This window comes from Rattus norvegicus, chromosome 19 (genome assembly GCF_036323735.1).
Source record: "Rattus norvegicus strain BN/NHsdMcwi chromosome 19, GRCr8, whole genome shotgun sequence".
NCBI lineage: Eukaryota > Metazoa > Chordata > Mammalia > Rodentia > Muridae > Rattus > Rattus norvegicus.
Genome location: NC_086037.1, coordinates 64,250,756 through 64,278,291, shown reverse-complemented (window position 1 = coordinate 64,278,291; position 27,536 = coordinate 64,250,756). Strand labels below are relative to the sequence as shown.

At 47.6% G+C, this 27,536-nt stretch overlaps 1 protein-coding gene and 1 long non-coding RNA gene across 5 annotated transcripts in view; one reads left to right on the top strand and one right to left on the bottom strand.

The window, feature by feature from the left end:
* Nucleotides 1-27,536, bottom strand: part of Cdh13 (cadherin 13) — a 1,037,872-nt gene that overhangs the window by 17,831 nt on the left and 992,505 nt on the right. The window contains exon 11 of the mRNA NM_138889.2: nt 15,198-15,340. Coding sequence (NP_620244.1) covers nt 15,198-15,340 — 143 coding nt within the window. The remainder of the gene's footprint in view (nt 1-15,197; nt 15,341-27,536) is intronic.
* Nucleotides 1-27,536, top strand: part of LOC134483394 (uncharacterized) — a 60,296-nt gene that overhangs the window by 31,235 nt on the left and 1,525 nt on the right. For 2 of the 4 annotated variants that reach the window (XR_010060258.1, XR_010060257.1), the window contains 6 exons: nt 934-1,064; nt 1,278-1,397; nt 1,724-1,881; nt 2,485-2,651; nt 3,253-4,348; nt 5,005-16,253. This is a non-coding gene — a long non-coding RNA (uncharacterized LOC134483394). The remainder of the gene's footprint in view (nt 1-933; nt 1,065-1,277; nt 1,398-1,723; nt 1,882-2,484; nt 2,652-3,252; nt 4,349-5,004; nt 16,254-27,536) is intronic. The other 2 variants (XR_010060256.1, XR_010060259.1) reach the window with 2 other exon arrangements.

Here is a 27,536-nt window from a genome sequence, read left to right as displayed (position 1 = left end):
TAGTTGGGTGGGGCTGGTTTCATACGGAACAAAACCAGGTGTGGAGGGCACACCTGTGATCCCAGCACTCAGGAAGTGGAGACAGTAGGATTAGAAGTTCAAGGTTATCCTCGCTACATAGCAAATTTAAGGCCAGATGGGCTACATGGATCCCAACACACACAGACACACACACACACACACACACATTCACACACTCACACACACATGCACACATTCACACACACACATACACACATTCACACAAACACACACACATACACACATTCACACAAACACACTCACATGCACATTCACACACACACATTCACACACACACTCACACACACATTCACACACACACACACTCACACATACACACACATTCTCTCTCTCTCTCTCTCTCTCTCTCTCTCTCTCTCTCTCTCTCTCTCTCTCTCTCTCAATGCCAGGTTCACACAAATACTCCCAGAAGCTCGCTCCAAGAAGTGCTGGGACGTAGTAAGTTGTCCTAGTCACTGGCCCCACATTTGCCTGGACCTGGTTCTAGAAACATGCAGTATAGGTTCCTGGGATCATGAGTTAACGTGATTTTACATGGCGGACTTCAGCCTGACAGAGGGATACTCCCACACTCGAGGGAATAATCACCTCGAACAGAACATCTTCATTCATTTTTTTTTATAGCAAAGAAATTGAACGTACAAGGTGTGGCTGTCTGTGTGGAAAATGTGGAAGGCAGGGCTGACCTGATAAGGCCTCCTGGCCCATCAGAACTCACATCACATTGTGGACCTGAAGAGATGGGATTTCACATCTGCCCTGCTGGGTTTCCAAGGGCTTGCGACTATCAATCACATTGATAGTCCCAGTTATCATATGGATCTTATCATATCAACAATCAATCACACTAACATTGATAAAGATATTCATTTATATTGGTGGCTTTGACAGGAAGCTAGAGGAGGTTGGAGACACAGGGAAGAGTGGCCTCATTGAGTGTCGAAACCAAGCTGGGCAAGGCGCCAAGGAAGACTGGCAGAGGGGCGATGCGAAGATGCCGTGAGTTGAGCTGGTACTCACAGGTATGGCTGACAGTGTTTTCACGTCACAATCGATTTCTTTGTTATAAAAAAAATGAATGAAATATTCTGTTTAGGGTGATTGGCTATTCCCTTGAGTGTGGGAGTGTCCTGCTGTCAGGCAGATGGCCCCTGGCTGAGCCCCACCCAAGTAGCCAAGGGCATGTCCCTGATGATGCTGACTCAAAAGGAGGCATTTTCCTGCCTTCTTTTCAGATGGGCTTGGTGGCTCTTTATTTCCTGAGGAAAATGCTCAGCTCACTCCCAGGGTGGTCATACACAGTGTTGCCATGTCTGGCTGAGACCTTGAAGACCCTACAGTGATGAGTTAGAAAGGTCAGTCCATGACTCCACTCAAGGAGCTCACTTAAATATCCAAGCTGCTTTCTGGGTGATCATGGCTTCCGGTTCCTCTTTTAGTGTGTGTGTGTGTGTGTGTGTGTGTGTGAGTCTGGGGGTCACTCCTCAGGAGCCATTTATCTTGTCTTCTGTGACAAGGTCTCTCTCACTAAAACCTTGGGCTCCTTGATCTTGGGCTGGGCTGGGCAGCCAGGAAGCCCCAGGGATTCTCCTGTCTCCGGCCCCCATGCCCCAGCTGTTTTAAATGTGTCTCCTGCTGTTTGCTTAAAACACTCTGACTAAAGCAACTTCACATCTCACAGTTCCAGGTCACAGACAAGGCAGCGGGAATTTGGAGTGACTGGTCAGGCCATGCCCATAGTCAGGAGCTAGGAGAATGGATGTGTGTCCTAGCACTCGGCTTCCTCTGCTCTTACAGGGTCCAGAACCCAAACCCAGGGACTTGTGCTACCCACAAGAGGTGGGTCTTTCTAACTGAATTAATATAATCAACACTGAGCCCCCACAGACATGCCCAGGAGCCATCCTGATCTAGAAAATTCCTCATCGAGATAGCTTCTGGGTGATCCTAGACCATGTCAAGCTGACAGGGCCAACCACCATAGCTGTGCTGGGATTATAAGCGCACACCACCATGCCCGGCGTTTTTACTCGGGTGTTGGGGATCGAAACCATGCTCTTACGCTTGTGCTGCCAGTGAGTAATCTTCAACTGAGCCATCTCCCGGGTCACTGACTCCTGTTTTGTCATGACAACCTAGAGGGCCACCAGCATCGGCTTCATGACGCAGATGGGAAAAAAGGCAGAGACCTTTGGTCTCAGGGATGCAGTTGCAGTGCTGAAAGGGGGGGGGGGCTGGCACAGCCTGGGGAGCTGGAGGGGAGAGCTAACTTGACGACGCCACTCCTCCTCCATCACCCAATCTCAAGAGCCATTTTACCGAGTCATTTTCTCGGTGACAAAACTGTACCTAGCAATTCCGACCTGATTGATATTTCTCTGTGCTTTGGCAGCTCAGAGGCTGATGGCTGGGGCTGATGCTTCTCTCTCTCATTTCATACAGCGGCCGATATAAAGGGTGTTAAGCTGGCTTAATTGGGGTGCCATCGTAACAGATGACCTGGATTTTATCCAAACCCCCATCTTTCCAGCAGAGTCGACCTGAATAATCTTTGTCAACATGGTGCCTCAGGCTCCGGCTGATTGAAAAGGAAATGCCAGTAGTCCAAGGTCCGTGTTGAAATTTTGGTCCCCTCTGACCCAAGATTTGGGCTGTTGTTCAGTAGCTCAGAAACCACTCCACTACAGGGCTAGCCCTTCCTTCAGCCCATCTAAATGCATGGTATATAGTCCAGTTTGGACCATTTCAGTCTTCCATCACAGAGAGGAATGAGGGCGAGGACGGGCAGGATGGGATGTAGCTTAGCCTATGAAAAACCAGCCTCTTGGTCAAGTCCACTTTCACTGTACAGCCGTTAGGCATGCCTATATTGGTTTGTCTTCTTGGTAACTGTTTTAGTTAGGGTCACCATTGCTATGATGAAACGCCATAACCAAAGCTGGGGAGGAAAGGGTTTATTCAGCTTACACTTCCGTAGTAGCACTATTTATCATCAAGGGAAGCCAGCAAACATGTGAGGATCCCAGAGGCAGGAGCTGATGCAGAGGCCACAGAGGGTGCTGCTTACTGGCTTGCTCCCCATGGCTTGTTCAGCCTGCTTTTTTATAGAACCCACGACAATCAGCCCAGGAATGGCACCACCCACAATGGGCTACCCCCCCTCCCCCCCAGCCCCAACTACTGATCACTAATTAAGAAAATGTCTTACAGCTGGATCTTATGGACTCCTATCCTCAAGGGAGGTTCCCTTCTCTCAGATGAGTATACATTGTGTCAAGTTGATTTAAAACTAGCCACATAGTAACCCACACTACACTTCTCACGGATGGGCTGAAACATACTTTATACAAGTTGCTGGGCCATGAGGCATGCTCCTGAAGTTAGTATTTTCCCAGACAGAAATCGATGGAACGCAGGACATGTTTGATGACCACAGAAGGACTCCAGAGATGATACGAGCTTCCTGCTCCATATCGCCAGCCATGAGGAAGACCCAAATGGGATATTTATCTTTCCACATTCACATAGCTCTGGTGTGAGGCAGGGACAGCTGGCTCTATTGGAGCCTAAGGCTCTGTCTCAGGACCCTGTCTCTGGGGCCAGGGAGATGGACCTGTTGGTGAAGCGCTTGCCAAGCAAGTATGAGGGCTTGAGTTCATATCTCCTGGACCTATGTGAGAATCCAGGCAAGGTGGATACAGGGAGAGGAGAGACAGGATGGTTCCTGGGGCTTGTGAGTCAGCTAGTCTTGCTGACTCGGTGAGATCCAGTTTCAGTGAGGGACTCTGTCTTAAGAAAATGAGGTGGGGTCGGGGGCTAAACCTTGGCAGTTTCCAAGAGGGAGGTGAGGCAGGTCTGCCTCCCAGGGAGGGAGTAGGGGACCAGCCTGGCAGAACCTGAACAGGACCTGGTACCCTGGGCACAGCAACCAGACATGGACACTCCACTGGGAGTCTAGACCTCTCTAGAGAAACTGCTCATGGCAGTTCTCGGGCCACAGGAGACCCTGGGGGCTAACACCAGACCTTCTTGAAGGTGACCTGAGCAGCGTGTCTATCACCCCAGGACTCAGCCTTTGCCCACTGTAACTGCTCTAGCCTGTCACTTACATACCTCCCTACAGGACTGCATTTGATTCATTCCTGAACGCTCTCTCTCCGGCTCAGTGCCTTCCTTCACGGTTACTATTCATCCCTTCCTAAGTTCTGGCAGTAATCCTGTGTTTGCTGGTCTTTCCCTGGCGTGTCTGTGCTCTGAAGATACAGAAGGCCTTCTCAACCTTTCCAGAATGTCTGGGTCATATAAGGTAAGTGACAATGTCCATCTCTGAAGACAAAACGCTTGCCAACATGAAAGGTCTGGTTTAGCAAAACAAAAGCGTATCAGTCACACAGAAATGATCTGTTTGGGTAGTTTGAAACTCACTCAAATGGGTAACAGGGGCTGGAGAGGTGGCTGAGTGGTTACTAGGGCTTGCTTGGTGCCCTTCTGGAGTTCAGTTGCTAACACCTACGCCAGGAGGCTAACAGCAACTCCAGGGAGTCTGGTGCCCTCTGCTGGCCATCATAGGTACCTGCACTCATGTGCACATACCTCCCCATCTCGCCTCATGGACAGATAATTAAAAATAATTCTTAAAATAGATAACAGTTTTAGAAAAAAGGCATATCTTTCTCCTCAAACCAACTCTCCTCTCAGCATCATCCACATCATAAAGAAACAGAATGTAGGGGGACTTTCTGTAGGAGCTCTGAAGCTTACAGCCCAAAGGTCGGCTTCTGGGGCTAGTCGGTGTTTTTTATATATAACTCTGTTCAGACTCCACATTTCTAGCTAAGACACACTTAAAAGAAATCTCTCTAGTTCTGCCACAGTCATTCTGACCTGGAGACGCAGAGCTACGTGGACCGCGTGCTACACTAGATTGCCAAGGGCAAGCTCCTTTTTCTGTTTTCTCTGCAGAAATGTCCCAACAATTTTCTGCAGAACAGGCCTGTCAGAAGAGCTGTCCCTCCCTGGAGCATGTGCTGAGGGAGAGGGCAAGGCGGTGCTCGAGAAGGTGTGAGCGGTCACAGCATCCCAGCTGACTAGGTCTTTGCTCTGTTTGTCACCATGAGTTGCTACCCCTCTTCTCATGCCTGTGCACATTTGCACGTGTGTGTGTGTGTGGCCATGGTTGCTCTCAGGAGCCTTCCTCCATCACCCTTCTACCTTCGTCTTTGAGGCAGGGTCTCTCGTCCAAACCCAGAACCCGCTGATACAACGTCTCCCTTGCTAGTCAGCTCAAGGATCCTGTCTCTGCCTTCAGAGGTGGGATTGCAGGCAGGCCAGCATCCACAATGGACTTTCACACGGGTTCTGGGGATCCGAACTCTAGTCCAATTGATTGGCAGCAAGCACCTCCACCATTCAGCCACCTCCCCAGCCCTCCTCGTGCAGTTTAAAAACTCTCATTGAGACAGAACAGCTCGCACAGCGTAAACATAAGCGGAAAGAATGCTCACGTGACTGCAAAGCCTTCAAAGTGATGTGATTAGGCTCACCTGCCTGCCCTTCTGATCTGCACTGAACACACAGCACACGATGCTTTTCTGTTCGTTTGTTTTTGAGACTGGGTTTTCTCTCTGTAGTCCTGGCTGTCCCGGAGTTGATTTGTAGACCAGGCTAGCCTCAAACTCACAGAGATCCGTCCACATCCACCACCACGCCTGATGCATGATGTTTTTTTTTCACAATGCAATCTTTTGCTCAGTGCTGTCTTTGTGAGGCCTGTTCTGTTTCTGTGAGTAGGTGTGGGCCATTCACTTGCTGTTTTTATACACTCTTCTGTGTGAATGGGAAACTATTTTCTCATTCTACTTTACTAGAGGTGTGGGAAAAATCCTCTCTCATCTTGGGATGTGTGTATCACATGTGTTTATATGTGTTGTACTTGTGTGTGCAGATATGAGTACATGCTACAGCAAGCGGCATGTAGGTCAGAGGAGGACTGCAAGTTGCTTCTCTTTGACTACAGCAAGGACATGGGTTTACTCGCATGGTTTTATAAATGATATTTCATTCTACTTTCATGTTTAGAGGTAATTCCTGTCTGTGGCCTAAGAAGGTGAAGGGATGTGTCATTTACCCAGCACTATTCACTGAACAGAGTCTGTTTTCTCACTCCATGACTGTCTTTATTGCCCATGTTATAAGCAGAGACCCGGTACCTGTGGCTGATCTGGTTTGAGTCTAGAATGTTCCCCGTGGCTCCCACGTTTGAACACATGGTCTACAGCTATATTGTGTCTTGGGAGATGGTGCGGACTTTGGGACATGGGGTCTTGCAGGTTGAAATAGGTCACTGAGACCTTTCAGGATGGGGCCTGCATTTCTGGTTTCCTGAGCTGTGCTGTGTGAAGAAGCTGTTGTGACGTGGTTCTGACACTATGGGGAAGCCATGCCACCCACCATGCCTTCTCCACCATGCTGGGCTGCCTGCTCTGAACCCTCAAGTCCGCATAAGCTACCCCACCCTTAAACAGCTTCTGCAGGCCATCTGACCAAAGAAATGCAAAAGTCACGCAAAGGCCTGTGTTTGTCATTGCTCTGGACATTACCTCACAAGCCAGTTTATTTCTTTGTGCAAATATCACACAGTTTCAGTCTCTACCATTTACCAATAGGTCTGGAGGCATGTAGCACAAGGCTGCCAGTTTAGTCTCAGGATTGCCTGGCGACTTTTAGCTCCTAGTGTTTCCATACATACTCTGCAGTCAGAATGTATAGAGTTTGCCGCCTCCCAGGAACTGGGATTTTGTTCAACATCGTGCCTCAGTCCTTAGGTCCGTTTGGAAACGGCTGACGTTTCAATAGCCCCAAATCATCCTGTCCATAAACATGGTATACCTCCCCACTGATGTAGACGGAAGGCTGGGCCTCCGAATCCTATCCGGGGTAGCTGCACCTCCCAGCAAGCCGCTGCTCAGCTGCTCTGGATGCCATGACAGAAAGCTAAGCACAGACTCCACAGCTACAGTGTTCTCAGAGACCAGCACAACCCCCCCTGCTAAGAGATAAAAAACGTTTAACTCTTTCTCCCAGCGGCAGCCTTCCTTGTTACAGCAGTCTGTGGGCACCTTGGCATCCTTAACACTAGGTGGCGCTTTGCAACCAGTTTTGTGCCAACTTCTAGGATTAGGGTGGGGGAGGAGGGCTTTGGAGAGGAAGAATGAGAGAGAGAGGGAGAGAGGGAGGGAGGGAGGGGAAGGCAGGGGAGGGGAGGAGGAGGAGGAGGGAGAGAGCAATAGCTGTCAATTGCTTAGTAAGTCACTCCCGATAAACCTTTCTAACCCATCATGAAGGACGTGAATGTGCCATTCTTTGGGTCATTGTAGTTCCAGTCTGGTGGCAGATTTTAACTGTATAGCTTTACCCACAAAGCCACACCATAGTTGACTTTACAAAAAGTTCTAAGGTTTTTTTTGTTTGTTTTGTTTTTATTTAAACTTGCAATGGTCGTCTTTATTTTGTTCCTTCTATTTTGAAAGTGAAAAGAAATAGTATTGAGTCAATTCCCTTTTTATGTTTTTAAATATTTGTTCTATGCATTTACAAGCCTTAACGTTGCTCTAACGATTTCAATGGTATTAAGGGTATTTTCCAGGCTAGCACTTTTTTTTTTTTGGAACAGTTCTTGGAATTTTCTGGTCCACAGTCCTTCCTTCTGTTCCAAGGTTATGTAAGCTTTGATTACTAGTGTGATTTTTAAATTTTCTGAAGCGAGCTGAGAGGCAGGCAGAAAGATCTGACGTTAGGGAGTGCGGTGAGAAAGGGGAGGGGGAGGTCTTAGGTTTTTTAACTGTAGCTTCAGCATAGACACGTTGGACAACTTTCTTTCCATTTTTATCTCGCTTGGCTTTCTGTGACCACTGAGTATTTTAAACATTCCATTTCCCACACCTTTAATCAGGAGGCAGAGGCAGGGGGATTTCTGGCCAGCCAGTGAGTTCCAGGCCAGCCAGGGTTATATAGTAATACCCTGTCTCAAGAAATAAAAATTCTGGGCTGGAGAGATGGCTCAGCGGTTAAGAGCACCCGACTGCTCTTCCAGAGGTCATGAGTTCAATTCCCAGCAACCACATGGTGGCTCACAACCATCTGTAAAGAGATCTGATGCCCTCTTCTGGTGTATCTGAAGACAGCTACAGTGTACTTATATATAATAAATAAATAAATCTTTAAAAAAAAAAGAAATAAAAATTCTACCTCCCAACACTTTCCTGTACTCTGATAACTTTGTTAAATTCACTAACAGTCTCAGTGAATAAAAGAGTTTTATTTCTTTTAATTTCCAAGCCTGATAATCTGCCCCTGCCCCGAGTTGCTCTGAAGATGACGGGTCTCAGGGACATGCTCTTAAAATTTCACTGTTGAGAAAGAAAGATGTTGGCTGAAGCAGGAGCCATGCCTGGGAGTTCAAATCAGATTAAGGACATTTCCTAGTTTGATACACACACACACACACACACACACACACACATTACCTGGGTGCTAGCAATCAGTTTTATCATTCCTGTTGGGCTCATCAATATTTTTAGGATTTTAAGCTTTATACTTGTGAGATTGGCTTGTGATTTTAATTTTTTTGCAAGATTTCGCCACGTTTTAGATAAAACAGGATCTCATAAAAAACAGTTGCTAAGCATCCCTTCCTTCTCCTTTCTGAAAGAATTTCTGTGAGATCGGTATTCTTCCGTCTCTAATGTTTGGAAACAGGAAGCAGCCATCTGTGCCTGTAGCTTGCTTAGTTGGAAGGATTTCAACAAAGATTTTCTTTCATAAATATTGGGGTATTTAAGATTATTTGATTTCTTCTTAGGTCATTTAAATGTTTAAAGGACTTATTTGTCCGTTTCTTTGTGTGTGTATAAGAGCGCAAGCCTCGCTCTCTGGCTACCATGCCCTCTCATCATGACGGATCATATCTCTTGAGCCCAAGCAAACCCTTCCTCCCTCAGTTGCTCATGTAAGGTATTTCGTCATAGAAAGGAGAAACATAAACAAGGCTATTTTTATCTTGCTTGCGTGGAAGGGAATGCAGAGGCTTGCGAATGCTGAGCCGGGCTTCGATGTTGAGATTGTGTGTTTCGTTCCCAGACTGCTTGGAACATTTCTCCATGACCAGTCTTCATCGGTTTGAATGTGTCCCGGGATGTGTTTCCTTCAAGTTCATTCTGTGGTTGGATGAACTTCATGTCTTCCATTCCTTTGGGGAAGTGCCTGGTCATATCTTCAACAGTTGTCCTGCGTGACAGACATCACATCCGGTCCCCCGACTCCAGTTGTGCGCACACCCTATTTGGATCGGAAGTGTCCGCAAAGGTGTTTGAACACCTGGTCCCCAGCTGGTGGCGCTGTTTTGAGAGGTTGTTGAACCTTTCGAAGGCGGAGTCTAGCTAGAGGAAGTGAGTCTTAGGGGTGGGGCGGGTCCTAGCGGTTCCAGCCCGTTTCCACTGGTTGCCTTCTGGTGTGGACAGGCAGGCAGCTGTTTACTTGTAATGGCAAACCCCCAACCGTAAAATTGTTGATGTTGCTACTTTGTAACTAATTTTATGGATCTTAATGCACCTGTGTTTTCCAACGGGAATCCAACACCTTCTTCTGGCCTCTGTGGGCATCTGCACATATTTGCATGTCCACATTCAATCCTGTGTGTGTACACTTAAATGGAAAAAATGTAAATATGCAGAAAAGAAAGCCCATAATGGAAAAGCCTCTTAAGTTTGCAGTGTGTCTCTGATGGTTTGTATAGGCTTGGCCCAGGGAGTGGACTATTAGAAGGTGTGGCCTTGTTGGAGTGGGTGTGGTCTTGTTGGAGTAGGTGTGGCCTTGTTGGAGTGGGTGTGTCACCATGGGTGTGGGCTTTAAGACCCTCATCCTAGCTGCCTGGAAGCCAGTCTTCTGCTAGCAGCCTTCAGATGCAGATGCTCTCCCTGCACCATGCCTGCCTGGATGCTGCAATGCTCTCGCCTTGATGATGATGATGGACTGAACCTCTGAACCTATAAATCAGCTCCAATTAAATGTCCTTAGAAGAGTTGCCTTGGTCATGGTGTCTGTTCACAGCAGTAAAACTCTAAGACAGTACCCCTCCTCACTGTGGCTCAGCCTGACTCTCACAATGTTTCTATTTTTCCCCCTCTCTCCTGGAGGAGGGGGATGGGGAGAGGGGGTATGGATAGGAGTAGGGGTAGGTGAACAGGTAGGGCTATCACTGACTCTATCCGAGAATCAGATCCTCAAGTCCTTTCACTCTCTTAGGACCAGCCCCTGCCCCCTGCTGTGTCTGTACCTCTGGTGATTTTACATTAAAGGTTGAGGGTACTGCTGGAACTTTCTAGTGTGGCAGTTCTGTCCAACCTGGCACTTCTCATGGCCCGACTTTACCGCTGCGTCTGGGCACATATTCCGGGATGACTCTCAGTCTGCAGAAAATCCACTTTGGAGATTTAGCTCTCCGGGCGTTAAATGACAAAAATCCTCAGCCTTTCGTCCCCTCAAATAGCCGACTTTGTAGCAAATTAATAAACACAAGCCCTCACTTTGGATCAAGCTGAGACACCTGTCGGTGCGCCAGATAAATTGGTTTCCCCCAGATAAACCTAATTCCCAGAGATAAGTCTCCAGCAAGCATCAGGGCAGCCTTGGCTCACAACTCCCCCTGATGGACAAGACCTTTGCTGGGTGTGTCCTCTCTCTCTCTCTCTCTCTCTCTCTCTCTCTCTCTCTCTCTCACTGGGGCTCTGTTCAGTATGGTCATTCCTCACAACGGTTCTCTGTGGTAATTAATCCCCACCTGTTTTCTGCTCACACCTCTGGGGGACATTTCCATCCTCTGGAGACATCTGTGACAGCAGAGTTTGAATTTCCTCATCTGATGAGCGTGTTAAGAGAGCGAGGAAAGATCACCCAGGCTGGCTTTTCTCTGGCGTAGGAGCAACGGCCTTGGCTCTGCTCTTTCTTTACATGAGCCCTGCCCCGTGCAGGTACAAGTAATACTGAGAAGCTTTGTGGCTTCATTGGGGGTGGGGAAGGCTTGGTGTCTTCTCTTTCCTCACAGCGACGTTCTAAGCAGGAATAAACCTCCTTGGTTTACATGGAAACTGAGTCACAGAGTTCAACAGGCCCCACAGGTGCCCTCTGTGCACCACACTTTGAGGAAACCATAGAGAACATTCACTCCCCCTCTACAAGCTTTATGGGATGCCCCCAGAAACCAGGCAACTAGTGAGAGCCACAGTAAAACTCAGCCTCATGGGAAATGCCAACAACATGAAGGATGGAAAAAGCCAATGGTAAGAAACTGATGTCCCAGAGGAATCTTTCTATCTTTTAAGTGCAGCACTGTGCTAGGCATGGGCCGTACTTCTGGGCTACAATTTCATACTGAAAAAATGTTAGACTGAATATTAAACTTTTAAAAATTGCACTTGTGTGTGTGTGTGTGTGTGTGTGTGTGCATGCCCATATATGTGCTTTCCTGTATGTGGTGTGTATGTCTATGTGTGTGTTTGTACATGCATGTGTGTGTGTTTGATTATGCATGTGTGTATGTGTGTGTCAGGAAGTCAGTGTGGAAGTCAGACAACTTGCAGAAGTTGTTTTCTTCTTCTATTATGTAGCCTGGCTTTGAACTCAGGTCCCCAGGCTTGGCAGCAAGCACCTTTACCCACCAAGTAATCTTGAGTCTCTGGATAGTTAAAAAAAAATCCAGAAGTGAAAACATCTTTAAAATTAGTGTACGGGATCAGGAGAGGCGGTTCAGTGGTTAAGAGCACTTGCTACTCTTGTAAAGGTCCTGCGTTCAGTTTCTAGCACCCACATGGTGGCTTTCAACCAGGGGATCCCACACCTTCTTCTGACCTCTGCAGGAACTAGGCATGCATGCGGTGCACAGAGGTACGAATAGGCAGAACACTCAGACACATAAATGAATCTAAAACAAAATTAAAACCAGTGTGTGTTAATTGCACAGAATAATGGGTTTCGTTGATGTTCAGATGTTTGCATTCAGTTCAGAGCCTGACACTGTGGCATCGTGGAACTGGTCATCACTGCCACCCTTGTTTATGTAGCTTGTGACACAGGCTTTGATGACTGGTCCTTCCTTTACTGCCAGCATTTCATGAGACGTCATGCAGTATTTATCTTCAAACCAGATGGGACTAGTTTTTTGAAATAAGCTTCTTGTCTGTTGAAAGGAGTTGTTCCTGATCTCTAGGCTGGGAACCCTATGCTGCTTTTCTCCGTTTTAAGATTTATAGCCTTTGCCCAGTTTGTCTAGATTAGTACCCCGACTTCCCTCATGTTCACATTCTGTACTTGAATATATAATGAATGCTGTAGTTTGGTGGTTAGTTTGGACTGTCAACTTGACATAACCTACAACAGCCTCTTAACTGGGGGACTGTCTAGACTGATCAGGTTGGTCTGTGGGCACATTTGTGAGGGATTGACTGTCTTGATTGTTCAATGAGTAGAGAGACTCAGCCCACTATGGGTGGCACCATTCTCTAGGCAGGGTGCTAAGACGTATTAGAGTGGAGAAAGCTAGTCAGCAAGCAAGTGGGCATGCATGCATTTATTTCTTTCTGCTCTTGACAGTTGATATGATGTGACTAGCTGCTTCTAATGCTTGCCACTGTGGCATTTCTGCTATGATGGACTAACCTGGGAATTATAAGCTGAATAAACACTCATCTGACCAACCTTATATCATAGCATTGAGAATTGTCTTTCTACATCAGTTTGTTTTGGAAACTGACTGAATCAAGCCTAAGTTTAGCATCCTGAAGCTTGCCATGTGACCTTATGCACAGTCCTGGGTCCCTGCTCTGAGCCAGACACTGTGATGGCTTTGTAGTCTACCATGCAGGGCCTGGGTTCCACCTGTTAACATTCTGGTGCCTGCTCAGTTCTCGTCTCTGATCCTTGTACACTTGTAGCCTGACTCATGACCTAACTCCCAGACTCATTGTCTTCAGGGTTCCTAGAATGTTCTAGTCTACACCAGCCCACACATCTTTAAGTTTCGATATTACCTCTCATGATACCGTTTTATCTCAGGATGGAGGAGGGGCTTTTCTGGGCTCACTCTGGTCAGAACAGTTATGGCCCTTAATAGGTCAGCCAGTTTACCTGACTAACTCATGAACTCTCCAGACACAAGGACCTCTCCCTCAGTGTCTACTCTGGTTCTTAGTGTCTTGGTGGATGACTGTCTATGAGCTGTCTGGTGTCTTGAGATTGTCCACAAGCTGGTTCAGCACAGCAATTCCACCTCAAGAACCCAGGGTCTTTTGGCCACTTGAAAAACTTTGTCTTTGTTTAATTTAATTATTTATCATTATTGTACATGTTTATGGATGGAGGCATATGCATATCATGACCCATGTGTGGAGGTCAGAGGACAACTTCAAGAAGCTTGTTTTCTTCTATCAGATGAGCCCTGGGTTTTCAGGTTTGGTGACAAGTACCTTTGTCTACGGAGCCCTCTCCCTGCCCATCACTTTCGATGCTTTGAAGCTATGACCTTCCCAGAACCATCAAACTGAGGTCTTCACAGCCACCTGCAGCAGAGGCAGCTTGGCCTCTCCTTTTCCAACTCCCTGCTTCTCTTCCACACAGCTCTGACATTGTAGGTGAAACTCAAGGGCTGACTTCACGATGTCTGTTGTGTGCCACTGATGGTTCATTTCTACCGAGTGTGTCCTCATGAGGCTGGGTTGAATGTTCTTAGTTCACACCTTGCTGCTGAGTATGATGGGCATATATAAAAAGCCCATGAAGTCTTGACCTAAGACTCAACACCCAGTCTTTAACTCAGAACAGCTTGCTTTACAGAAATCAGGAAGAGATACTTTGTGTGTATTTGATTGAACAGACATTTCAGTTTAGGATCAACCCTGATCCCTGCCCCTGAAATAGATCTTGATCTAGGTAGGGGCACTGATCCAACCTGAACTGGTTTCAGGTGTGTTCACAGTCAGGCAAATTGTATCCTCTGAGTGAACTGTTAGGGGAAACCCTCTATTTACTGCCCCCTGTGTTTGCACGACTGGCCGTGGTTATAATTATGATCAGTTGCATCATGGGAAAGGACACTGACTGTTAATAAAGTCTCACATAATCTAAGCCTGTCATTTAAAACAAAACTACCCACACCCTACCCCTGAGGCAACCCTCTCCCTTCTGAACCCTCGAAGGGAAGGCCGAAATATAACCCATTGCTCAGGAGTAACTTCTGCCCAGAGCCTGTGGCTCCCTCCCATCTGACCTGCACCCTTTGCTTCTGAATAAAATCTCTTGCTGTTCTGCCATCAGTACATACTTCTTCAGATCTTAGAGCAAGACACCAAGAACGTGAAACACAGCCTGACAGAGACCCCAGTGACAGTTCACAGCAGACCCTGCCACTTCTGTCCTCGAGATCTCTGTGACATTTCTAGAACCTGATCCCTTCTCATCTGCTTCAGTGACTGGTGCAAGCCACCGTATGTCTCCTAAAGACCCTCCCTGTGTCTGCCACTGCCACCCAGTCTGATCCCCAAAGAGCAGAGAGTGCCTGAGGCGCCGTACACTCTGCTTGCACGTGTGTTCAGGAGGTAGGTTCTGGCTTATCCACTGCCATGTCCCCCGCGTCCAGCATGGAGTCTGGCATCGGATACTGAATTCTTAGCTTTCGAAGGATCTAATGTCTCTACATGGAATTCCATGGGCCGGATCTGTGGGGACAATTCAGTTCTGGGGGTCAGTGATATGCGCTCCCATTCCATCCCAGAACCTCCTTCGCAGCTGAGAGCCGGCGCTGAGACAAACAGTGCTGGTGTGGCCTCCTCTCCTGGGATCCATCCTTGAGAGAGGACGGCGAGCCTCCGCTCTGACCCCTGGTTGGACATATTTACCTTTCCACAAAGACGTAGACTCCCTGGCTTGGGAATGTCACTGACTCGATTTATGTACCAGTAGCAACAGTTTATCTATTCCCACTCGCTTGTTCTTCTTTAGGAACGCCCCACACCCGACTCAGAAGAAACACAGAAGCACACCAGAACGTCACGCACGCACGCACGCATGCACACCTCAACCCTGATAGTCCTTCCCAAGCCACTCACCGCTGTCGATGGCCAGGAAGAGGGCAGTGTACACACTGTTGTGGACGAATGGAGACTCCCGGTCCAACACAGCTGTGGTGTCGACAGTGCCATTGATGGGGTTAATACTCAGCCAGCCCGCTGGGTCCTTGTAAACAGAGTACCTGAGGGGGAAAATATCCAGAACATCAGAGTGCATCCAAGTTAGAGGGGAGAGGTGGGTACTGAGCGTAGAGCCCTGGTTCCTTGGCTCAGCGCCAGGCCATCCTCAACCCTCAAACCTTTCCGTTCCACGTGCTCACTGGTTAGCCCTGCTCTGATCATGCTCTGTGCTGTGCAGGTGACAGGCAAGCCTCCTTTCCTGCTAGTGACCACCTCACATGAGGAGGCTCTTAGGAGCTGCCCGGCTTTCACAGAGCCCAAAGTCACAGCCTTTCTCGTCAGCCACAGTTCGGGCTCTTTTCTGTCACACCCTGGTATACACTTCCTGTAGAGCGGGTGGAAAATGAGCCATCTTGAAGGGACAGACAGGACACATTGACGCTTGGAGCGGTCATTGCCTGTGAACGAGGGGTAACCCCTGGTGACCTCACAGAGGCTGTCATACCTGAACCAAGGCAGGAGTGGGCGGAGGTGGCAGGAAAGGGGTGTGTGTGCACAAATGGAGAAGGGCAAGCAGAGGAGGGAAACCTGGTCAGAGGCGGTCACTAGGATGCCATTTCAAAGAGGACCAGAGCATGTTTACTGGCAGTCACAGTCCCCGATCCTGGAACTACTGCGGAGTCAGGACCTGTGTGCACAGTTGGCAGATGGGTGGGGCAGGGGGGTAGCTCAGTTGATAACGTGATTTGGCCTTGATTCCCAGAACCCTTGGGAAAAGCCAAGCCAGAGTGGTGACGTGTGTTTGTAATCCCAGCTCTAGGGACACGGAGATAGGAGGATCCTGGGACTCAAAAGCCGGCCAACCTAGCCTAGTCTGTGAGACCCTGGACAGAGGGACACAATGTCTCAAAGAAGATGGATGGTATCTGAGGAACAGTGCCCAAGGTCTCATCTCTCTTGTGACCAGCATCGGGGGTCAGTACCCATTTAATAATAACCGTATATGTGAGAGCAGCCTCCTGCATCACACCGAGACCTTACATGGCACTGCACAATCCTACCGGCATAGGGTCACCAAGATGGCCAGCCCAGAGATATTATCAGCTCCCTTCACTGATAAGGAAACCAAGGTGTGGTCTAGAGGACATGTGTCTCAAAGGGCAAAGCTCTTTGCTGTGAGGTGGGGATAGCTGATGGCCGGGTCTGTGCATCTGAAGAAGCCCCTACGAGTTTGAGGCTCCATGCAGGGCACCCAAGGGTGCTGTGGCTTTTAGGCCACCATGCGTCTTTGCATGTGATGTTCTGTAACTTCCCATACTGCAGAGCCCTGGAAACAATGCCCCCACAGTGGTAGCCATGCTAGGATGGATGGAGAAACTGCTCCACACCATTGCAGTTCTCACACACCCCTGTTGTCTCAACGATCACTTCAGAATTCCTTAAAAACAAGAGACTTAAACCCCCACCCCAAGAACACACTGCCTTTAGCACCAGCCTTTCATCCAATATAGCAAGTCACACCCTTGTTGGCCAAAACTCTACTGGTTTTCAAGACCCATTCCAATGGCTTCCCTCGGAAACCCAGTGTGACATCTTTGTGGTACTTATTACCAACACAGGTCCTTGCTGCCTGTGGCCCAGTATGGGTTGTGTGGATTCTGGCCATTGTTTAACTCTCTGGTGTGAGGATGAGGTCAAAGTTGACTAGACAGAGCAAGAAATCTGTATCTATGCCCAGCTCTGGGCTACACTTGCAAAGTAACACATTTCTGTCTCTGTGATTCATAATGACCCTATGAAGCCATATTATCCTCGTTCTTAAGATACAGCAAACAGAAACTAAAGTCTTAGCAGCCCAACAAAGGAAGCCTATCTAAGACACAGTAGAGATTGAGTTCAATGCTGCCTCATTGGATTTCAGAGGCTGGACTCTACCCAGCATGCTGTCTGCTTCTCGTGTTCAAGTCTAGGTAGTCCCAAGGGGTACCTGGTGAATGAGAGTCAGATTGAACACGGAGAGCTGTGCAGGTTGGACAAGCACTCAACCATTGAGCTGGCCTAGAACTCACAAATTCCATCTCGGCTTTCCAAGTGCTGGGACTGGAGGTGTTCACCGCCAAGCACGCCTTCAGCGCTGGCTGTGTCTTTTCTCTTCCAGTGGGACTCACTGCGCAGCGGGAGCATACAAAGAAAGCTGACATTTGCTTCTCATTCTACAGGTGACAGGTTCACGGTGGATCCAGGAGTGACTTGTGGTTCAATAGATTTAGAATAATGAGGATTTTAAACGGACTGTATTTCATTCCCACACTACGCAACTCAGTTCGGAACATAAATAAAAACCGAATTAAGTGGCCCAGCTTTTCAGGCTGGTGTCCAGTGGTGCTGTTGTTTCTCTCAAGGCCATTTACCTTCGGCTTTTGAAGCCATGATTCTGCAGAGAATTCACAGGTTGCCTTGCTGTCTCCCATTCGGAGGCATTGAGTTGACATCGGTGCATGGTGTCGTGATCTCAGAAGTGACAGTGGCACAGAGCTTCCCGCATTAGGAGCCTGAGATGCCCTGGGTCTAAGGCACGCTGGGACTTTGAGGGATTATGTTGTCATGTTCTTCTATCTTAAAAAGTAACCAGGGGGAGGATGGGCGGGGTGACACAGTCCTTTAATCCTAACACTGGGGAAGAAGAGGTGGGTGAGTCCTTGTGACTTTGAGGCCAGCCTGGTCTACATAGGGAGTTCCACACCAGTCAGGACTGTACAGTGAGGTCTTGTCTCGAAAAGAAAAGTAACTGGATAGGGTCTAGGGAGATGGTTCAGCCATTAAGAGCACCCATTGTTCTTGTGGAGGACTTGAGTTTGTTTTCCAGCGCCCACGTAGGTGGCTCACATAACCCCTCTTCAGAGGTTCTCATTCCTATGGTCTCTGTAGGCATCTACACTCATGTGTGTGTGTGTGTGCATGTGCACATATATGTGCACACACATGTACATGCACACACACGCATAATTAACAACAGTAAATATTACAATAAGTAGCCAGGCAGGGGCTGGACATGGTTCCGTTGGCGAAGGATTTGCTGCACAAGCATGAAGGTCTGAGCTCAGGTTCTCAGCACGGCAGGGGGAGATATGGAGAAAGGAAAACCCTTGGGGCTTCCTACCCTGTCAGTCTAGAGGACTGGAGAGCCCCAGGCTCAGAAAGAGACCCTGTCTTAGAGAAATAAGTGCTCTTCCATAATGTCGACCTTTGTTATCTATATACATGTGTACACACATGCATGGGCACATCCTTACATACATGCATACCTACACATACATGCATACTGAGAGAGAGAGAGACAGAGACACACACAGAGAGAAAGAGAGACAGAGACACAGAGAGAGAGGGAGAGAGAGACACAGAGACAAACAGACACACACACAGAGGGAGAGAGAGACACACAGAGACAAACAGACACACAGAGAGAGACAGAGACAGAGAGAGACAGAGACACACACACAGAGGGAGAGACAGAGACACAGAGAGACAAACAGAGACACACACGCACAGAGAGAGAGAAAGAGAGAGAGAGAGAGCAACCAGCCATCCATACTTATTTACCTGTTTCCTGAGATCATCTGAGTTTGTTTTCCCGTATTTATCTATTTTTAATTGATGTCTTTTCCATAGCACATCAAGGGTGCATGTGTATCCCCAGTGCCTTTTCTGTTCTGCTTGCTGCGTTCGGTCAGAACACCCCTAATGGGCACGGAGGCCAAGGGCCACTCCACTGCTAAACACTGCCAAGTCCCACACCTGTGCCAGCTCACGCTGCCCACATGATCCAAACTGACAGTCCGGGGGCTTCCTCTCTGCCCCACAGGGGACCTCAGCTCAGGGCCACCTGCCAACGGGCTCTTACACGTCATGGCTCTTGAGTACTTTTGTTAAATCAGCCCTTTTGAGCCAACTGGCCAGACATACTATGTAAATTTCTGACATTTTCAAAGGCGTCCTTTTAATAAACCTTTCAGTATGAAAATACCAGCCCTGCAAAATGTTTTCTGTGCTTCTGGACCCGAAAAACGCATATGCCTTATTAAATTGAAATTTCCGGGCAATTTATCTGTAATGTGAACTTTGCTTGTTACAGGAGTTAAAAAAAAGAATCAAATTTGGAACGGAGCTCATTTCAGTACGTAATGTAGCCTTGCGGACATGGTTTGAGTTCTTGCCAAGCTCTGGCCTTGTGTGGGTGTTGGTGTTGGAAGGCAGAGACAGGATTGGGGGCCAGCTCCCAGTGCAGGCAGCGTGTCAAGTTGGGGGCAAGCCAACCAACAATTACAAAGAAGAGTATAAAATGGGGGGAATCAGAGGAAAGACAAGGAGTTAGGGTCCATGGCTACATGTGGAGAACCCTGCATGTTGACCAACATGTGCTGGTTCTTGACCGTTAATCTGACAGGATCTAGATCACCATGGAGACACACTTCTTGTGTTTCCCGAATGGGGTAACTGAGGAGGGAAGACAAGCCCTGGTTATGGATGGCCCCATCCCACAGCTGGGACCCTGGATTCCAGGAGAAAGTGAGCTGAGTGCCAGCGCTCATATCTCTGTTTTCCTGCTGGAGACACCATATAAGCAACTGCCTCACCCTCCTCCTGCCATGCCTTTCCCGCCACCACGGACTATTCCACCAGACCACGAGCCCAAGTAGACCCCATCTTCCTTCAGTTGCTTTTGTGAGATAACTTTGTCACAGCGGTGAGGAAAGTGAATAATGCCCTCTCCAGTAAAGGACACAGAAAATTATTCCACCCATGATTATTTCATCTCACGGCAAGGGCCATGAGGACAATTCCCTCACAATAAAGCCACAGTGTTTTCTGTCCTCAGTATTTGCTTCCCGCAGAACCTCTAACTGGGAGCACACATCCATAACCCCCCTTCCCTACCCCAGAAGATGCCTCACACCATTTTGCAGAGGAGGAAGCAGGTTCAGAGTGGTTCTGAGTGGACCTGCACTTGTCCAAGTACTACAGTAGCTATTAGATGGCAGAACTGGCGTTCCAACCTGGCTCTCTGTCTTCCAGGCTCAGACCAGCTTTTGTTTATCTGGAGCAGGTCACATGAGCTGGCTGCTCTACGTCATTGGCTCTCCAGCTGAGACGTGCACAAGGTTTATAAAGGGTTGCTTTATGTATGATAGGTCCTTGTCTATCAATCATCTATCTATCTATCTATCTATCTCTCTCTCTCTCTCTCTCTCTCTCTCTCTCTCTCTTTCTTTCTTCCTTTCTTTCTCTCTCTCTTTCTTTCTATCATCTATCAATCAATTATCCATCCATCTTTTATCTATCTATCTATCTATCTATCTATCTATCTATCTATCTATCTTTTATCTATCCATCCATCTATTCTCTCTCTCTTTTATCTATCCATCCATCTATTCTCTATCTATCTATCTATCTATCTATCTTTTATCTATCCATCCATCTATTCTCTCTCTCTTTTATCTATCCATCCATCTATTCTCTATCTATCTATCTATCTCTCTCTTCCTTTCTCTCTCTTTCTTTCTTTCTTTCTATCATCTATCAATCAATTATCCATCCATCTTTTATCTATCTATCTATCTATCTTTTATCTATCCATCCATCTATTCTCTCTCTCTTTTATCTATCCATCCATCTATTCTCTATCTATCTATCTATCCATCCATCTATCTTTTATCTATCTATCATCCATCTATTATCTATCTATCTATCTATCTTTTATCTATCCATCTATCTATCATCTATCTTTTATCTATCATCCACTATTCTCTATCTATCCATCCATCTATCTATCCATCCATCTATTCTTTATCTATCTATCCATCCATCTATTCTCTATCTATCCATCCATCTTTTATCTATCTATTCATCCATCTATTCTCTATCTATCCATCCATCTATTCTTGATCTATCTATCTATCTATCCATCCATCTTTTATCTATCTATTCATCCATCTATTCTCTATCTATCTATCCATCCATCTATTCTCTATCTATCTATCTATCCATCCATCTTTTATCAATCTATTCATCCATCTACTATCTATCTATCTATCTATCTATCTATCTATCTATCTATCTATCTATCTATCTATTATCTGTCTTGGATTTTTAAAGATAGAGTCCAATACTCTAGCCTAGGCTTGCCTAGAACACAGCAAAAGCTAAACTAGTGGCCATCTTTCATCCTTCTGCTGGGATTAGAGGCATGGGACAACAGCAGACTCCCACCCTTCTCTTTCCCTCCCCTCTCTCTCCCTCCCCTCTCTCTCCCTCCCCTCTCTCTCCCTCCCCTCTCTCTCCCTCCCCTCTCTTCCTCTCCCTTCTTTTCCTCTGTATTTGCGTGTGTTGTGTTTCCTGCTGGTGGGCACATCTTAGGCCTAAGAACACAAGTATGAATGAGTCTCACGGAACTGCTCTGCACTTGAATATTTTATATGCAGGGCTTGTGTGAACTCCTTCCTGTGTCTAGAATTACCTCGCAATCCCTAAACCTTGCTGAGTCGTGGCTTCTACTTGGTCAGCAGGGTCGTGGAGGGACTAAAACAGCCCAAAGTCTACAGACCAACACCAACAGTGACAATCTTAGCAAGACACAGGCAGCCAGCACCTGGGAGGATGTTCAGAGTGGTGTCAGGAATGTTTGAGGACATAAGGAAACCCAGGGCAAGCCACTGCATGACGGGAAATCACCAGAGAGAGAAGGGTGAGAGAGGAACTTATGGGCACTTCAGATAGCAGCCTGGGGGTAGGGCTTTGGAAGGTAGATGAAGCCTCCTCGTTGTTGGAAAGACACTGCTTCATCCATGTGCAGCTTGTTGGGTGTGGAATGTGCGTGTTGTCTCAGAACACTGCTGGGAACTAAAAGCAACAGCCATAGACCCATCAGTGTTCACAGTGAGAAGACCTATGGTTGGGGTAACACAAATGTAAAAAAAAAAAAAAACAACCAAAAACAAAAATCATTGTTTTCATCTAAACTCTTCATTAATGTTTTTCTTCCTCTATTCTGAATGACTTGGTTTTTGCTGAAAGTTGACCTTCTGTCCTTGTGCTTCTCTTTGGAGAACAGTTAGCTGGCTACTTTTGACAACAGTGGAGTCTTCTGGCCTCTTGGGTTAGGGTATCTACACACACACACACACACACACACACACACACACACACACACACACACCAGACAGCACATGGCCCTGGCTAGTCCCTTCCACACAGGTCCAATTGCACTGCTTCCAGGTCAAGCTTGTCCCTGGCTCGCTGGTGCCATTGGCCTGGGGGTGTCTTACTGGGGTTATTCTCCAGGGAGGCTCTCAAGCAGTAAGTCTCCTGGGAATGGAGAACATGGGTCAGAAGCCAGCATGGATGTTGGTGTGTGTTTGTTCTGAGATTTCAGTGGGTTGGTTAATGGACACACATGAGTCTGTGCCAGCACCTGGTTCTCAGAACCCATCAGCCGCCCAGCTGAACAGAGGCTTGCCACCTTCCAGAAGGCGCTAACAAGCCGACCTTCTGCTGGGGATCTCATAAGATGGATGGTTGAACCTCTCCTGTGCCTTGAAGGTTAGTGGACACAGTCTGGCAGGTTGCCCAGAGGAGGAGGTCAGGCCCAGCAAGATGCATTACTGAGCTGGCGGTCTCCTCTCACAATGGGGTCTAAGCAGTCATCTGCAGATAGCAGGAGGCTGGCTACAGGGACAGAGGCAGGGACAGTGACAGGGCTCTGGAGGACCAAGGGTGACTGAGCTTCAGTGGTGAGGGTTCCAGAGGAGCACAAAGTCAGGTTCATATACCTGCTCCTTGAAGGCTCTGAGGATTCTTCCTCCTGCAGCGCATAGCAGCTGCACCCTCGTCTCCACTCCAGCCAGTACCTCCCACGGCCTTTTACTGTGGGGATGGGTCATCTTCAGGGGACAAGGCAGGGAGACCAGAATGAAGCACACACACTTAACTTTGCCAAAGGTCCCAACTCCCCGTGTTCTGGTTTCTACTTCTGTCACTGTGATGAAACATCTAGACTGAGAATGAGTTACGACAAAGAGGGCTTCATGGGGTTTGCAGTCGCAGGCCCCAGGGCCTCACTGTATGGAAATCACAGTGGCAGGAGCTTGAGATAGCTGGTCACACCATATCCACAGTCGAGAGCAGAGAGAAACCAAAGAGCCGCTCTGCTCAGCTTAGTTTTCTTCAGTCATACAGTTCAGGGCCCAGCCTAGGGAATGGTGCCGCCCAAAATCAGAGTATAACTTCCCAACTCAAGACATTTCCTACGCCCCCCCACCCCCACCTCCGCCAACCTGACACAGACCATCCCTCAATTGACACTCCCTTCTCAAGTGATTCTGGGTTGCAGTAAGCTGACATTTAATATGAACATCACAGCTTGATACTGAAGCTTGTCCAGAAGGTGCTGGGCTCCGGAGAGAGGCTGAACTTACTGCTCTCATACAGGCTCTGATTAGTCAAGGCTGGTTCATTATGAGACCTTGGCCAGTGATAGGTGAATCTGTGAGTGGGCAAAAGTCAGATATGAGAAGGCTCTAGGATCAGCCCAAGGACCAGTAAACTTTTTGGCTCCATGGTAGTTCCCTTCTTACCTCCCACCATTAATTAATCCTGTTTCCCACTCAAAGCCCGAAATCTTCTGTTGTTCATGTGATCTGTCACAGACACTGGGAATCCCTTGTCCCACCCCTTTCCTGGGCTGGCTGGCTTGTCATTACTCTTCAGGTCCCAGTTCAAAGGTCACCTCCCAGCCAGTCCCACTGACACCACAGAGACTCAGGGTCCTGTGTGCTGTCTCACTGAGTTATCTTCTCCAGAAGGGACTGAGGTGGCTGAAAGCTGTGACCACACTGGCTTCATGGTTACCTGCTCACTCACGGTTTCATTGTACTGTCCCCTAAGATGCCAACACCAAGTCAGGACATTGTGTCCGCCATGTTCTCTGTCATCCTTGGGGTCAGATCCTAACAGTTACATCAGCAAGTGTTTGTTGGATAGATCAAGGCTCCCTGAAAGCCACTGTTAAGAGCCTTAACCTTGACCGTCTCAGTCAACACAGAGCATCTGCTGTACATCTCAGGGTACTTAAATCTCCCATGAGGCTGTTGGAGCATCTGTAAGAGAATTTGGCTGATTTGCTGAGTGAACACGTACTCCCTTAGCCTGACAGTAAAGCCAGGTGGTACTTTGGGCCTTCCTGATTATTAGCTCTTCTAAGAGGCTATCATGGACTGCAGAGATGGCTCAGCAGTTAGGAACGCATACTGTTCTAAGAGAGGACCCAGCTGAGTCTCCGATACCCATGCTGGGGGTCTTGCGACAGTCTGTAACCCCAGCCCCCAGAGCTCTGACACCTTCTCGTCTCCACAGGTACTGCTACTCATGTGCACACACCCACGCCTAGACACGCATGCACATCATTACGGAGCATCCAAATAATCTTTTTCTTTTTTTTTTTTCGGAGCTGGGGACCGAACCCAAGGCCTCTACCACTGAGCTAAATCCCCAACCCCACGTCCAAATAATCTTAAAAGGAGGATGTCACCATACAATTATTTTTTTGTCTTGAACTTTTCATCTAACTGTAGTTAAAGTCTCAGGAGATCTCAGGAGGATTCTCAACCTTAACAGATGCTAAACCGATGTTCTCTGGGTTGTATACTCTTTGATACAGAACTCCATCTCTAATAGTCTAGAGTAAAGAAGGATAAAAGGAAATTTCTAAACGTGAGGAGTGCTGGGCTAAAGCTGGGTAGGACCCTCCTTCTTTGCAGGACTTCTCAGAGCCTTGGCTACACAGATTCATGTTGTGACTGATGTCATCTGAGGAAAGGTCTCGGGATAAAGTGTCACTCACACTTGCTAAGCAGGAACATCAGTGATGATGTCCTCACCATCTCTATCTATTAGAGAAAAGTTACATAGAAGTTAATGGCCGTTATCTAAAATGCCTAGTTACCTAGGCAATGGGGCACAGTGCAGACATCCCATCATAGCAGATGTGGCCAGTTGACTCAGTCTGAAATGGTGGTGGTGGATTAGGAAATCTCTCTACAGTATGTTGGTGCATGCATGGTGCACACAGGTGACACACTAACATTCCTGCACCCATCTTTGCAAATACCAGCGACTGGTCAGATGAGATCCCTGGGCTCTCTGCCTGCTGCTGGGGCCACTTCTCTTGTTGAACCTTTCCCTCTGTGAGGGAGGAGGCGGAGCATAAGACTCATGGGACTTTTGAGGCTCAGGAATCTCAGAGGTCACAAGATCCACAAGCCGTGTCCAACGGTGACAAGCCAGGATGTGGCACCAAGAGAGGGAAAGCCAGAGGTCCCAGCACCCACCCTTAGCCATTCTGCTACTGAAGCCTTAATCCCATAATGCATTGAGATTTATCTTAAGAGAAGCAGTTAGAGCTATGCGAGGTCACAGCGTGAGCCTCTGAGCAGACAGGATTAGTGTGCTGATAGGAAGAGAGCCCAGAAAGTTCCTTTAGTTATTGGTCTTGTATGCCCCATTGATGTATGTGCCAACTGGGCACAGGGAAGAGCAGCTGCATGAAGGCAGGAAAAGAGCAGCAATGCATGTGTTGCCTGGGCACAGGGAGGAGCAGTTGCATACATGCAGGAGAAGAGCCCTTAGAGGAAAGATGGGTGGCAACTGTGATCTTGAACTTCTGACCTCAAGAACGTGTTAAAATCTTTTCCTAGGTCTAAACCATCCATTCTACATGGTATTTTGTTATGCCAGCCCCAGCTAACATATATAAACATTAGGTGCTCTATGACAATGCCATATTTATTAGTTACAAGAAAACAAGGGCTGGTGAGATGGCTTAGAGGGTAAAGATGCTTGCTGCCAAACCTGATGTCTTGAGTTCAAACTATGGAACCCTCACAGTGGAAGGAGAGAACTGGACCTGAAAAGCTGTCCTTTGACCTCTACACGAGGACTGTGGCGCCCACACATGAGCATGCCACACACACACACACACACACACACACACACACACCTGGGCACACAAATAGATGAATAGATACAAAAGTATTAAAAGGAAATAATACCAACGATCATGTGCCAGCACACTTCACTAGCCCTTCTAATCCATAAGTGTTTGCCCTATGAGAATGACACACATGGCAATTGTGCCCTTCTGGAGTAGATGGTTCTTTGATGGCCGAGAGCCCTGGCTTGGCTCTGCTTTCCCTCCTGCTCCTGTGGTCATGACCCTCAGTAGAGTCTGGGGGAATGCTGTGTAGGCTGAGAAGGGGTGCCATGATCCCACACTGCAGCCACAGCTTTCATAGGGTCCATGTCTGTGTGAGCTCCGGTATTGTCCAGACCTCTGAGATGAGCATCACGCCCCTTCTCCTCACTCTAGAAGCAGCTGCCAAGCCCTGGGTTCCACTGCCAGCACCAGACATGGGACAGCCTAGCACATAGGAGGTGGAGGTGGGAAGGTCAGAAGTTCAAAGTCATCCTTGATTATATAGCAAGTTCAAGGCTACACTTGGCAGGAGAGCCTGTCTCAAATTATCTATCTATCTATCTATCTATCTATCTATCTATCTATCTATCTATCTATCTATCTACCTACCTACCTACCTACCTACCTACCTACCTACCAACCTACCTACCTACCTACCTACCTACCTACCTACCTACCTACCTACCTACCTATCTATCTATCTATCTATCTATCTATCTATCTATCTATCTATCTATCTATCTATGTCAAACTGGGTACCGGCATTCATCTCTCTGCTCCCTGACTGTGGACACAATGGGATACCCTTCACATTCTTGTCACCATGACTTCCCTGCTATGACAGACTGAACCCTCCAACTGTGAGCCCAAATAAGCTCTCCCTTTCTTCCATTGCCTTTGTAAGGTGTTTTGTTATAGCAACCAAAAAAGTAACCAATACACTATTATTACCATTGTTATTCTTGTTACCTAATTAAAGACAGATCTAGACGATAAAATAGAACTGAAATTTAACATCTTTTCATCACACACACACTGCACATGATATATGCTCACACACAGATACATGTATGAGTACACACATGCATGCACACATGGATGCATTCACACACACACACACACACACACACACACACACACACACACACACACACATCCACACAGTGTAGTGAATCACCTGCGTCTGGGCACAGGCTGTGGGCTGGCCAATGACAGCCAGTGCCTCTCCTCAG